This window comes from Eptesicus fuscus, chromosome 10 (assembly GCF_027574615.1).
Source record: "Eptesicus fuscus isolate TK198812 chromosome 10, DD_ASM_mEF_20220401, whole genome shotgun sequence".
NCBI lineage: Eukaryota > Metazoa > Chordata > Mammalia > Chiroptera > Vespertilionidae > Eptesicus > Eptesicus fuscus.
In genome coordinates this window covers 81,546,420-81,560,449 of record NC_072482.1, presented here as the reverse complement: position 1 = coordinate 81,560,449, position 14,030 = coordinate 81,546,420, and the positions used below count along the sequence as shown (strand labels likewise).

General features: G+C 41.1%; 1 protein-coding gene across 1 annotated transcript in view; it reads left to right on the top strand.

Annotated features, from left to right (window-relative positions):
• NCOA7 (nuclear receptor coactivator 7) overlaps positions 1-14,030 on the top strand; it is a 114,914-nt gene that overhangs the window by 12,543 nt on the left and 88,341 nt on the right. The window contains exon 2 of the mRNA XM_054722565.1: positions 1,927-2,040. Within this exon, the coding sequence (XP_054578540.1) occupies positions 1,991-2,040 (50 nt within the window). The 5' untranslated portion in view covers positions 1,927-1,990. The remainder of the gene's footprint in view (positions 1-1,926; positions 2,041-14,030) is intronic.

Genomic DNA, 14,030 nt, shown 5'->3' with positions numbered 1-14,030 from the left:
GCGTCACCCTATGCTTCATTCTTTATTTTTTAAAAAAAATTTAATTGATTTTGAGAGAGAGAGGGAAGGAGAGGGAGGGAAGGAGAAACGGAGGGACGGAGGGAGGGAGGAAGGGAGAGAGAGAGAGGGAGAGGGAGAGACATCCACATGTGAGTGAAACATTGATTGGCTGCCACCTGCACACAAGAGAGAGAGACAGAGAGACAGACATCCACATGTGAGTGAAACATTGATTGGCTGCCACCTGCACATGCCCCAATCAGGGATCAAACCTCCAACCTGGGCATGTGCCCTGACTGGGAGTTGAACCAGTGATCTTTTGGTGCATGGGACAATGCTCAACCAACTGAGCCACACCGTCCAGAGCTATGTTGTATTCTTTTCAGTCCATTTTCTACAGTCTGCATATATATATCTCCCTCATGTAAAACCCCATGGTGGCTTCCTTTCATACACATCAGAGATATTTAATCTTGTAAACCATCCCTGGTCAATTTGGTGATGTCTTCTGCAAGGGCTGCCATTGGGTTCAGTGTGACTGCTTGGTGTAGTGAAGGGGGTGGGCAGCACATAATGCATAGCTATGAAGCTCAAGCTTTTTAGTGTGGCCTAAAGGGTCTTCCATGACCTAGTGTTGGCCATGTCTTCATCCTCAGCTCCCACGGTTGCTCTGCTTCACATTGAATCCTGCCATAGGAGGGGAATATTGTCCTCTTGCTTTTGTTCAAGCTGGACCTGCTTCCCTGTACCCTTTAACTAGGACACCCCTCCTCATCCTTCGGGTCTTGGTGTGTGTGAGGAGTGCATAAGGCTGAGTGTTCTTCCTCTCGGCTCCAGTGGCACCTGTGCCTTCTCCATAGCCGCCCATTGACCGGGAATCCTAGGTGTTTCCCTTGCAAGACAGTACTTTGCATTAGGGCAGATACCATGTTATATTTATCTGTGGTCTCTGTTATATAACAAATATCATGTTATGTTTATCTGTGGTATCAGTACTTATTCCAGCACCTTTCATGTAATATGCATTGTGCATTGTTTATTGAGTTGAAATGAATTAGTAAATAATTTGATTGCTCAACACTCTGCTTTTACTTTGATGCCCCCTGAGGGTGTAAAGACAGATTTAGGGAAGGTTGGTGCTCTGCAGAAAAGTCAGGTCTGTGAATCAGGCAGTAAGTAGACACTGGGAACTTTTGAGCAGGGCTGTGGGGATGAAAGTGGTATTTAAGGAAGATTGATCTGGAGACAACCTTGCATTATAGGTTGAAAGTGCTCCTGGGAAGCGTAGGTGCAGGGAGCAGGGGTGGAGAGGCAGAGGCAGAGAGGCAAGTGGATGAAGCCACTGGGAACAGCTTCCAGAGGCTTCGCACTTTCATTTCCACGTTTGCTCAAGTGGGATGGTCTCGCTGGCGAGTTTCCGAAAACAAAATAGAACAGTGATGTGAATTTTATTTTTAAAGAAAACATTCTTGTGAAACACCTAGCTGATCCCTTTTCCATATGTATGAGACATAGTCATTATTAATTACTTGAAAAGAGTGATTGTGAGTTTAAATTAAAAAAAAAATAATAATAGCTTCTGATAGCTGCCCTAAACTCTTCCAAAGCCTGTGGTTTCCATTTCAGCACATTTTGAAATAATTGTTAATTATGAGGAAAACACTTCAGTTTCTTTTTCTAGCCGCCTTTTATTTTTTAGTTTTGTTAAAATTAGTCCCCATGGGCGTTTGTACTTCATATGACTCATGTGGTTGTGTTGACTGGTAAAGCTTATCTTCCATTTATTATGGGCCATGTAGCTCCACTCTGCCTTATTCTTTTTTTTTTAAATCCTTACCTGAGGATATGTTCCCTCTGCCTTATTCTTAATATTGGCAATTGTAAGTGTCTTAATTTATAGTTGTTTTGTTGCTTTTTTTATTACAGGGTTATGACTCATTGATTAAAAAGAAGAACTTCCCCAAATACTTTGCACTTTTAACTTCATATTATGGATACCAAGGAAGAGAAGAAAGAACGGAAACAAAGTTATTTTGCTCGGTAAGCATTTGCTCTGCAAAGTTATATCAGTACTTAAAAAAATTTTTTTTTGAGGGGACTTTGTCTGTATTCTTGGCATTTTGTGGCTTCTGATTGTTCATAAACAGATTAGATAACCTATAGAAGTTAAATATACTTTGTTTCCTGTTCTGTAGCTTAATTGGTTGAGCTATAACTAAAAATCTATGGCATATTTAAAGTCTAATACCTTGGGTGTGGGGTATCGATTACTTAAAAAGTATTTTTGCTTGGGGGCTGAGTGGAAAGGCAAAGGAATTAAGCAATGAGAACTCACAGGCACAGAAAAATAAATAGTATTTTTGTAGGAGGTTGGAATGGATGAAAATTCTATCAATAGTATCCATGTAATTTTTAAACATTTTTTATTGATTGATTTTAGAGAGGAAAGAAGAGAGAGAGATATCAATTTGTTGTTCCACTTATTTATGCATTCATTATTTGATTCTTATATGTGCCCTGACCTAGGATGGGACCCACAACTTTGGCGTATCGGGACGACTCTCTAACCAACTGAGCTACTGGGCCAGGGGCTTTGTGTCCATGTCATTTTTAAGGCTTGAACTCATCCAACATATATACATTTGTTAGTATCTGGGAGAAGTAATCTAGTATATTATCAGTTACTATTTACAGATTTAAACATCTATATGGCAGCCACTCACTAATCATAATAAAATGAATAAGCTAAAACATTTGTAAATCAGATCATTTTGCTAATTAGAAAGTTTTGAAAATCGGAGTGAGAAGATAAGCTTAAAAGGATCATTATTGTCTCCTAAACTGAAATATTACTTAAGAACTGAATTCAGGCTCACCACATTCCCAAACCCCAATTTATGCTCATTAAAAATGCACTTCCTGCCTGGCAGGTGTGGCTCAGTGGTTGAGTATTGACCCATGCACCAAAAGGTCACCAGTTCAATTCCTAGTCAGGGCACATGCCCGGGTTGTGGGCTCAATCCCCAGGAGGGGGTGTGCAGGAGCAGCCCATCGATGTTTCTCTCTCATCAATGTTTCTATCTCTCTCTTCCTCTCCCTTCCTCTCTCTAAAAAAAAAAAAAAAATCAGTAAAGACATATTAAAAAATGCATTTTTTGTTTTCTAAATATAAGCCTTGGAAACTAACAGCCAAAGTTATTTGTTGATGTTTTTATCCAGAAATTAAGCTAGGTTTTGGATTATTAATGGAAAAAGGAAGGAAATGAATATTTAAGGAGCTGCTTACTGTGTGCCAAGTACTTATACTATTTTTAAAATCTTTAAAATAAACTTATGTCTTAGGTTTTCCCCCTGTTTTACCAATAAGGTAATTAAGAAAGTAAGTATTTTGTCCATTTCATGCCAGGTAAGAGTCTGTATTCAAATATAGGGTTGTTTTCAAAGGGTGTGTTACAATTAGTAATAGTAAACCATGAACGAGAGGTTTTGGAAAGCAAGAGTTAAACTACTAATTGTAGTGAATTGAAATGTTTTTCACTATTAGGACTATAGAAAGTAACAAGATTGTTTGGGCAAGGAAGACATCAGGCATCAAATGGGTGAAACATTAGAAAGGTAGGACACTGAGAATAAATAAGAACTGTATAGTGATTTTTTTTAAATGCTTTATTTTGAGATAATTATAGATTCATATGTAGTTGTAAGAAATAATACAGGGGTATCCTATATTTTTCATCCAGTTTCCCACAATGGTAAAACCTTACGTGACTATCCTATAATATCACACCTAGAAAACTGACACTGATACAGTTCACTGACCTAATTCAGACTTCACCAGGTTTCATAAGCACTCATTTGTGTTTGTGTGTGGTTTGTTTTTTTTTTTAATATATTTTTATTGATTTCAGAGAGAGAGGGAGAGGGAAAGAGAGATAGAAACATCAATGATAAGAGACTCATTGATTGACTGCCTCCTGCACACCCCTACTGGGGATCAAGCCCACAGCCTGGCATGTGGCCTTGGCCAGAATCGAACCCAGGACCCTTCAGTCCGTAGGCTAACGCTTTATCCACTGAGCCAAACCAGCCAGGGCCTTGGGTGTGTTTTTATGTGTACTTGGTTCTGTGCAGTTTTATCACATGTGTAGATTTGTATGGCCACCATCACAATCAAGATGAGCAATTCTGTCAAAAAGATCCACCTACCATCCTTTTGTATTCACTTCCTTTCCTCTACCTTCCACCCCTCACAACCACTAATCTGTTTTGTTTTTATTACTTATTTCAGAAAGGAAGAGAAAGAGAGATAGAAACATCAATGATGAGAGAGAATCATTGATCGGCTGCCTCCTGCATGCCCCACACTGAGAGGATCGAGCCCACAACCCAGCCATGTGCTCTGACCTCCTGGTCCATAGATCGATGCTCAACCACTGAGCCATGCTGGCCAGGCCACTAATCTGTTTTCAATCCCTATAATTTGTGATCTAAAAAATATTATTAAATGGGATCGTGTAGTATAAAACCTTTTGAGATTAGATTTTTTTTTCACCCAGTGTAATTCTCTTGCTATCTCACTTTATTCACTCTGCTGTAACAAACTATCACAGACTGAGTGTGGCCTTTAAACAACAGAAATTTATTTCTCACGCTTCTAGAGGCTGTCTGTCTGAGGTCTGGGTCCCAGCATGATCAGGTTCTGTGTCTGGTAAGAGCCCACTTCTCAGTTCATATTGTTACCGTTGGGGAGACCTCCGTGTCCCCACCTGTTGCCAGTGGAAGTGGGCTTCTTGCGATGTCATGAGAATAGGGATTTTCTGAGACTCGCACAGGAGAATGAGTGATACTTATTTGTGTGGAATTGGACCCCTGAGTTTCCAAGGTCCCCTTTCCCTCCATCCCACCTTGGGAGAAGTCCAGCTGTGTCTTCAGTAGAGCTGGGGTTAAAGCCACCGCCCAGAGCCTCTGTTCCATTTTTGCACAGTCCGGTCCTACATCAGGCGAGCTTAGCTTGTGTTCCCAGCTGGAGTCCATTGTGTGGGGGTTCCATATGGCCATGGGCTATGCAGCTTCTAGGGCCGCATGGCTAGGGAGGGAACATGGGTGTGTGCAAGGAAGCAGGAGCCAGGCCAGAAGAACAAGAGAGAGAATTGCTTTGGGGATTTTATCCTAAGATTCCATGTGCTTGCAGTGCCTGTACCCCCTCAAGCCAATCCATGGCTCCCCAGGCTAGACTGACAGGCAAGTGTCTTCCCTATGTCACCCCGACTTCACTGTGCATGCGTCCATCTTCCATTTGTCCACTCCCCTCCCCGAGTGATCTGCAGGGAGTGGATCCGTGGTTCCTTGTGGGGAATGTTAAGTGGCAGCTTCCTGGCGAGGCTGCCTGGGTGACCATGAGTGTCTGGCCTTCCTGGCTTTCTTCCTGTTGTTAATGTTAGCTAGCTCATTAGAACAGGGACAGGATAAGGTGGTCCTCTTGTTCTGACCACACATGATGGAAGGGGCAAGGAGCTTTTTTACAAGTGCACCAATCCCGTTCATGAGGGGTCTACCCTCATGACCTAATAACCTCCCAGAGGCCCCCACCTCCTAATGCTACCACATTGGGCATTAAGTTTCAACGTTTATTAGTTTTTTCCTTTTATGGATTCTGCTTTCGATGTCAAGTCTAGCAACTCTCTGCCCTGCCATAGGCCTTGAAGGTTTTTTTTCTTCTTAAAGTTTAATAATACTAATTTATATTAAGTTAGTAACCAGCTTGAGTTAATTTTTATAGAAGATGTGAATTTAGGTCAGGATTTTTTTTTTTTATTTTTTTTTTGCCTGTGGGTACCCTAAATAGTGATTTCAAAAGCTATAGTGCCTGCCCTGGCCGATGGGCTCAGTGGTTAGAACCTCAGCCTGTGTACCGAAGTGTCTCAGGTTCGATTCCCAGTCAAGGGCACGTACCTGGGTTGCAGGTTCAATCTCGGCTTTGTTTGGGGCACGTGTGGGAGGCAACCAATCAATGTCTCTCTTACATTGAGGTTTCTCTCTCTCTCTTATTCTACCCCTCCCTCCCTTCCACTCTCTCTAAATATCAATGGAAAAAATATCCTTGGGTGAGGATTACCACGACAACAAAACAAACAAACAACAAACAAAAGCAAAAGTTACAGTGCCTTCTCAGTCTGAATCCAAATTGATTCCAGTAGTAAGGGTGACTGGTGGGTCATGAACAACCTACTCAAAGTTAACCACTTCTTGTTCCTAAGATGTAGAGTTAGGGAAGTCCCTTAAACTGAGAATGCAAGATGATATGAAAAACAATAGTGTTTTCAACTCAGAAATGTCAAGTTATTGTTATGTTTGCTTTGATCTCTTGTGAAAACTATTCTAACAATACTTTAAGAAAAGCATGTAAAAAAATGAAGTGTGACCTTAGAAGCATAGAGATAGAACAAGAACAAAAATCAGTGGTGCTATTAAGAGAGTATGTCAACATGATTATTTACTAGGAATTGAGAGAGAGAAAGAAAGACAGACAGACAAACCCATAGTTTAGCCATTATAATGCAAAATTGGTCAACTTATTAAAAACAAAAAGCAAACAACAACAAAAAAACCTTTCATTATCAGAAAAGAGGCAGCCAAAGTTATAAATCTTTTCAAATACCTTCTGACTAAAACTGTGGCATTTCATAAAATCAGTTACTGATAAGGCCAGTTTCTGACAACACGGGGCTGATTTCTCTGGAGCCGTGTGCATAAGGGCAGTCCAAGCAGGATCTCCAGAGAAGAATGTCAAGTCTGGCAAAGGGCAAGACCAAACTGATGCAATCACCAGTCTGTGGGAGTGTGCAGGGAAGATCAAGAGGAAGATCTCTCCTGATTTCTGCCTGCCACCACCCGCAGCATTGCTTTTAAACTCTGCTCACCCTCCCCGATCCCTTTTCCCTTAAGAGTAATTATGTAGCCTATTTTCTTTTCTTTTCTTTTTTTTTAAAATATTTTTTTATTGCCTTCAGAGAGGAAGGGAGACAAGAGAGAGAGAGAAACATCAATGATGAAAGAGAATCACGGATCTGCTGCCTCCTACATGCCCCCTACTGGGGATCGAGCCCACAACCCAGGCTTGTGCCCTGACCGGGAATTGAACCTGGGACCCTTCAGTCCGCAGGCCGATGCTCTATCCACTGAGCCAAACTGGTTAGGGCAAGAAGCCAGTTTTCTTGGTGCACTGTTTTACTATGTGTTTTCATAAACACCATGTGATTATGTTTGCTAAATAATCCTTTATTTACCTCTTTTGCTGACATTTCTCTGAATTTAGCATCAAAGAAAGAAAAGCTTTAAAAGACTCTCTTTTAAAAATTTTGGTTTGAAATTAGCAATTTGAGGATCACTCAACACTTCCTTTCTTATAATTTATCTTGAAATATACTTTTGTAACTCTAAATGCAGAGAGTGAATTAGCATCACTACTAGATAAGTTTATTCTGGATAAACCCTAAGGAGTTTGAGGCTCTCCTGGCCCTCGCCCACCTGGTTTTCAGGATTCTCAGTGTTGTTTTGTACGGGTTGTTTATTCCAGATCTAACAACTCATGAGACATTTTCCCATGCATCTCCAAAGAATTTGTATATACAAAATTACTATGTCATATATCTGTGTATCAATCCTTGCTACATGACAGGTCTTGAAACCAAATGAAAAACTGAATTATTAAAGCAAATTATACTCCCTGTCCTACCCTCTGGAGTGATCCTTATATATCACTGTTGCCCCTGTGGCCTTTTCCATCCCCTCTTCCACACTCATTTTGACATTATATGGCTTTGGTAGAACTTAGAACCCATGTAGTGATTTTTCTGTAGGTCCCTTCATGCTCTTTGTATGTGTGTTTGAAAATTCTTTAAGAACATAATTTTCAGGATGGAGGATTCATTTAGGATATCAAAAGTGTATTTTTAGTGAACCCTGTGCAGTGTTTCCCCCGCTCTGATCAGGTCTGAGAGGGCCTGTGAGTAGAAGGCGAGTGGTAGAAACCCCCCAGGAGACTGTGTTCACTTTGGTTCCTCTCCCTGCACTTGCAGGACCTCCCCCTCTTTCTTGGTTATCAGGAAAAGCAGAACTGCCCGTTTCCCATTCTCTCTGCTCACTCACCCCCTGCAGAGCCAGTGGCAAGCAGCAAAAAGGGAGATGGCTGCTCTTTTTTCCGCCTCACCCCCACCCCCAAGGATGCAGAGCATAGAGCACATCTTAGCGCCCAGCCCCGCTCCCTGGACATCTCCCACTTCTGTCTCCAGCCTTTGCCCTGCCAGTTCGTTCTTCAGCTAATGTTTGAAAATCACTTCAGTGTATAATCTTGGCCAAGTTTTCTAAACTCCTTCATGCTGTATTGTTAAATGTGGCTAATAATAACCCACTAACAAGAAGTCTTCAAAGAAGGAAGCATCCCAGCCGAACCAGGAGAAGAAGCCCAAATGGACACAGCAAAAGGGGACCGAACCAGTTCTGTCCCTTGTCCACACTGATAGAGGGTTGACCTCTTCTTCAGGGAGGAGGATCTGATATTGGACTATTTTTTATTATTCCATGTACTACATAGTAAGCTGTGTAGCTCTCTTGTTCAAACAAAAGCAAACCAAGATGGCTGTGAAGATTGGTGTAACATACAGAGTGCCTGGCACAGGGAGTTCACTCCTGTAAAAACAAATCATGACCTTAACGTCTGTGCCTACCTACACCTTCACCTTCACCCCGAAGAATCCTCATCTTAATACCCCACTCCCATCCCGTGAGCTGCTCCCATTGTTCAGATGAGGGGGGCAGGAGCAGTTACAACAATGCCAAGTGGAATCGTAGTTTCCCAAAGGCACGTTGTTATGAGCACAGCTAGGTTCTGGACTATCATGAAGTCTAATTGTAAAGTCTGAAGGGCTTTCAGAAATCTGAGTCACCCTTAACAGTTGGACCTTAAGCCCATGAGGGGAAATGGTTAATGCTGTGTTGGCCCCATACCAGGGTACTTTATATATATCAGTTTCACAACGCTTACTGATTCACATATATATATGTGAATTAGCAGTTTATATATATATGACAGATAAGCTGCTAATCAGAGCCTCACCACTGGTGTTGCTTGTCATAACCTCATGACTCAGGTAGTTGTTCCAGATACCCTGACCCCTTAGTCCTCAGATGGCCAGAGACACAGGCTGGTACCTGTAGCCAGGAGCAGCATCTTACTCCAGGGTGCAGTATAAGTATTGCCTTCTTCTGTGCATGCTTTGATGTGATAAAGTTTGGGAGAAGTGGTCCAAATTATCTTCATACCAAGGCTCGGATATATAAAAGTTTTCATCTCCAATTATGTCTTGGCATATTTGGCTCTTTTAGTCCCGGCAGCGTAACATTAATTTATACCAATGTAAATTAATTTGCAGAAATGCATCCTGTGAGACCTAACTTATAAGCAACCTTTTGTAAAATAATGTGTTTATAACATGAAGACATCCCATATGACGTGTCTTGTCAACTTTATCCACCCATGACATAGTTGATGTCAGAGTATTAACCCACCAAAGCAGTAAGAAGCCTGCAGTCTGTATACACCACCTGTGTAAGTCAGGGTTTTGATCCACTTTACTCTCTAGGCTTGTGTCTTGTCTAAAAATACTTGTTGCCTAGCCCGGCTGGCGTGGCTCAGTGATTGAGCATCGACCTTCCACCTATGAACCAGGAGGTCGGGGTTTGATTCCCAGTAAGGGCACATGCTCAGGTTTCAGGCTTGATTTCTAGTAGGGGGCATGCATGAGGCAGCCGATCAATGATTCTCTCTCATCATTGATGTTTCTATCTCTCCCTCCCTTACTCTCTGAAATCAATAAGATAAATACATAACAAGACTTGTTGCCTATAATGGAAATGATTGCACAAATACATTTGGACAGAAAATCTCAGCTTGTCCTCTTGGTCAAGTATAGAGTCTAAGATTCAATGGCAGAAGTCACCTGCATGGGTGTGGCTGGTTGATCTGCACCGAGGCTGAGGGCACACAGAGTGCTCCCCCTTTCCAGCCCCACAGAGGCAGTCTTTGAACCCTGGGAAGGAGCCATCTCTTTGTGGTATGTCTTGCTAACAATTAATACACCACATATTCAAGAAGAACCTTAGTATGTCCAAGATTTGAGGAGAAACTTTATTATTACCAGTTGTTGGATTAGATGTTCAGTCAGATTGCAGGTTTCAACTGAGTCATTGCATGAAAAGCAAATAGAACCATTTGCAGTGCTTAGCAGTTGTTAACTCTCAATATTTGATTAATACTTTATTTTCTCAGTTTCACAATGCCAACTGATTCTACTAAAACTTAGTAATAGCATTTGTTAGTACTTTATTGTGTGCTTTCACATGCTTTCTGTCCCTTTGTCCCCACAGTGATCTTATGAGTAGACATCAATGCAGATGATGAATAAATAGTTCAGGGGGTTAAATAACTTGCCTCAAATCACTTAGTCTTTAAATGGAGTGTCTGAGCCCTGAATCCCAATCCACTTTGTCAGTATCTCTGATTATTTTTTTTCATTCCATTTCATTTCAGTTTAAATTGCATTAAGCATTAATTTTTACTTAGTCAGAGAGGGGGGATTAGTACATGATGTTAGCATCATAGTGTGATAAGTAGAAAACACTGAACCTGGGTCTGGAAGTAGAATGTTTTAGTTGCCTTTATTGGAAACCATGTTTGATTTCGATTTCTGAGAAGCATCCCAGAGGTCTCCGGTTGCTACTAGGGACACACACTTCAGTGACTGCAGCACTGCCCAGCACACTTTCCTGTCTCATTGTCCTCGCTCTTGTTTGTTTACATGTTCACAGATGGGCCATCCGGAGGGCGGAGACCCTGTAATAGTTCAGTAACTCCTTCCTGTGCCTTGTTAAATGTGGTTGGCATGTAATGTGTTACATTGTTTTTTGCTAACTGACAGACTGAGAATATCTAAAACAGCTTCTTTAATGTAGAATATAGATGGTCTGTGAGCCTTCATGTTTATCACTGCAGACTTTTCAGGATTCAGCAGTATTATTAATCTTAACAAAGATTAAGAATATTTTAAAACCATTTCCTGTGAAAAAGCTGTTTGTGCCTCATTAGAAAATATTACCAATTAAACTCTTGAATGAGCTATAATGTTGTTAAGGTTGATGTTTCCTATTTTCTTGATTGAGTTCAGATTAGGCAGCTCTTCAGGAAACATTTACATATTGTTGTCATACGTTTATGGGAAAAACATCCATGAATAAGTTTGATCTGATAACGTTTTCAGGAAATCATTAACTTTTTTCTACAGATTAAAAAAAGACTTATAAACATTTACACAGTCTTAGTCGAACTCATACTTTTTGCTACACTTTTAATGAACAGGAAGAGTTACTTGATTTAATTCATGTAGAATACTACTTATCAATCTGTAGATTACAAACTCATTGGAGCATCATGAAATCAATTGAATGGGTAGGAACCAGCACTTTTTTCAGTGGAATGGAACAGAAGAGATTACTCTGGGTTAAGCTAGACAGATTAGAAAATATCAGAGTGTGTTGTAAGTAGTCACATGAAATTTCTGTTTTAAATACTTACATTTAAATATGATAAGAAAATGACTCATTGATTTAGAGCAGTCTTTGGTGGTTAGTACACTGGAAGTGAGGTGATTTCTCACTTGAAAATGAAATTCTTTGAAAATTGGCGCTCTAATACACGTTAACCAGTGGTTCAAAGATAGCTGTACTTAAAGTACCGCTTATCTACACTAATAAAAGAGAAACATGCAAATTGACCGTACTTCTGCTACACCCACAAGCCACGCCCACCAGCCAATCAGGATTGAGTAGGCAAATTAACCCAACCAAGATGGCTGTGGCCACGGAGCCAGCAGGAGGCTTGGGTTTCCCCAGCGGTGGAGGAAGCCAAGCTTCCTGGCCTGCCCTGGCCTCCACTCAAGGCTACAAAGTTTCAGTTATAGAAGATAAATAAATCCCAGATACCAGGGCCTCTGCGTGGGTCACTTGGGGGCGTGGCCGGCCTGCAAACCACCACAGGCCCCTCACCCAGGCTGCCCCACACCCCAAGGGAACCCCCTCCCTGATCCGGGACATCCTTCAGGGCAAACCAGCCGGCCCCCACCCATGCACCAGGCCTCTGTCCTATCTAAATTTCGTGCACCGGGCCTCTAGTATAAATATACTTTCCAACAGTGCAGGGTATTGGGACCTTACAAAATGAATTTCAAGTGATAAATCAATGCCAGTGATAAGCATGTCTTCATTTAACCTGAAATCCCAGGCTGATCTGGACTGTCCCGGAGACATCCAATGAGACTGACACCTAATAAATGGAACTATTGTGGTCACAAAGCGTGGGCAGCTTTTGTTTGGGTGTGTCCTGCAGGTTTCTCTTCTGTAGAACTACTTCCTAACTGTGGGGCCTGGGTTACAGTCTTCATGTCTCTAAAATGAGAATAATAACAGTGCCTACCTTATCTGGTTGTTGAGAGGACTGACAATCAAAATACATGAAGTCTTTAGAATTGGCACTAATGAAAATTAACTATAAGGAATTCCAGTGTAAAAGCATGCTGCCTAAATGAGGAACACAAGAATAAATGGGGAAAAGTAAGAATAAATAGATAGGCACAAATTTTATGTAAATTTTCAGGGAGTGTATTTTTCCCTTGAAATACGTCCATAGACATGTTCTAGTCACAAGCCTGCAGTGAAAGACCCAAGACTCCAGACTCCATACACAGAAAGGATCAGAACCCATGAAAAGTAAATGACTTAAGCTGTCCTCCTCCTTTTTAATGTTGTTGCTGACAGTGGAGGAAGGCTTCAGCTGAATTGACTCCTGAATTTGGACTTACATTTGGCATTGTCAGCTTGAGATATTTTTGTTACATGCATTTGAAACTTTTCATTATTGCTGGTACAACGGCTCTTCAGCAAGAGAAAACTGAGTTCTGAAACAGAAAATGCTTTGTGCACACAGATCTAGAAACTACAGCTCATGCTTGTAGTCCAGCTGTTGGTGCTTTTAGTAGAAATCCTCCCCCCGAAAATTCATATCTGAAAATTCCCCCTCTGCCATCATAAGTCAAATGCTAATTGCATATCCTCCCACTTATCTTCCCATATTAGTCTTCCTGAGCCTCAGTTCAAATATGTCACTTCTGCACCCCAAATTCTTCTCTCAAAGTTAAGGTCCTGCATTTCTACCTCTCTGTCTTTATCTCCTCCTTTGACTTTCTGTAACTGTCTTACGCCCCCTCAGAACTTTGCTTTCATTATACAGAGAACTGCTCTTCACGGTCCTGTCCTTATAAACCATGTCAAACCCATCACTCTGGCAAAGCCATCTTCAATTGTGACACTGTCTCCTTGAGGCCTTTCCTATTTCATTTAATCCTTCATATATACCCAGTAACAACACTCGCATCTTCTCCGCATTATTTGATGCTTGTTGTTTACTAGTATTGTTAGTTCTTTTTCATTGTTCTATTCCTCATAAGGTCTAGCTAGCTTCATGCCCTGCAATAACAGTCATTTACAATGAGTAGTAGCTTCCATTGTTTGAATGTTTACCATGCAACAGAGGCTGATTTGCATACTCAATCTCATTATTTCCTCATGAGGTAGGTAGGTCCTGTTAGCATCCTAACTACAAATAAAGATGCTAAGCCTTATGGTGGATGATAGGGCTTTGTCCAGGGTCACACAGTATGAAGTGCAAGGTCCAGGACTCAGCCGCAATATGCCTGATCTCACAGCCCATGTTCTTAATTATTGTGAACGTTGAGTTGAGTTTTATAGAACCTTATTAGTTATTTATACAAGGATAAGTGAGACTCCCTGATCTAAATGACGAAATGTTTTAAAGTACTAACCATGTTTTCTGATTTTCAGTGTAAAAGTGTCCTAAGGAACTTTAGAACAAACTAGGGAATTGCTGCTCTTTCAAGGAAACTTTGAATGTCTCTACATAC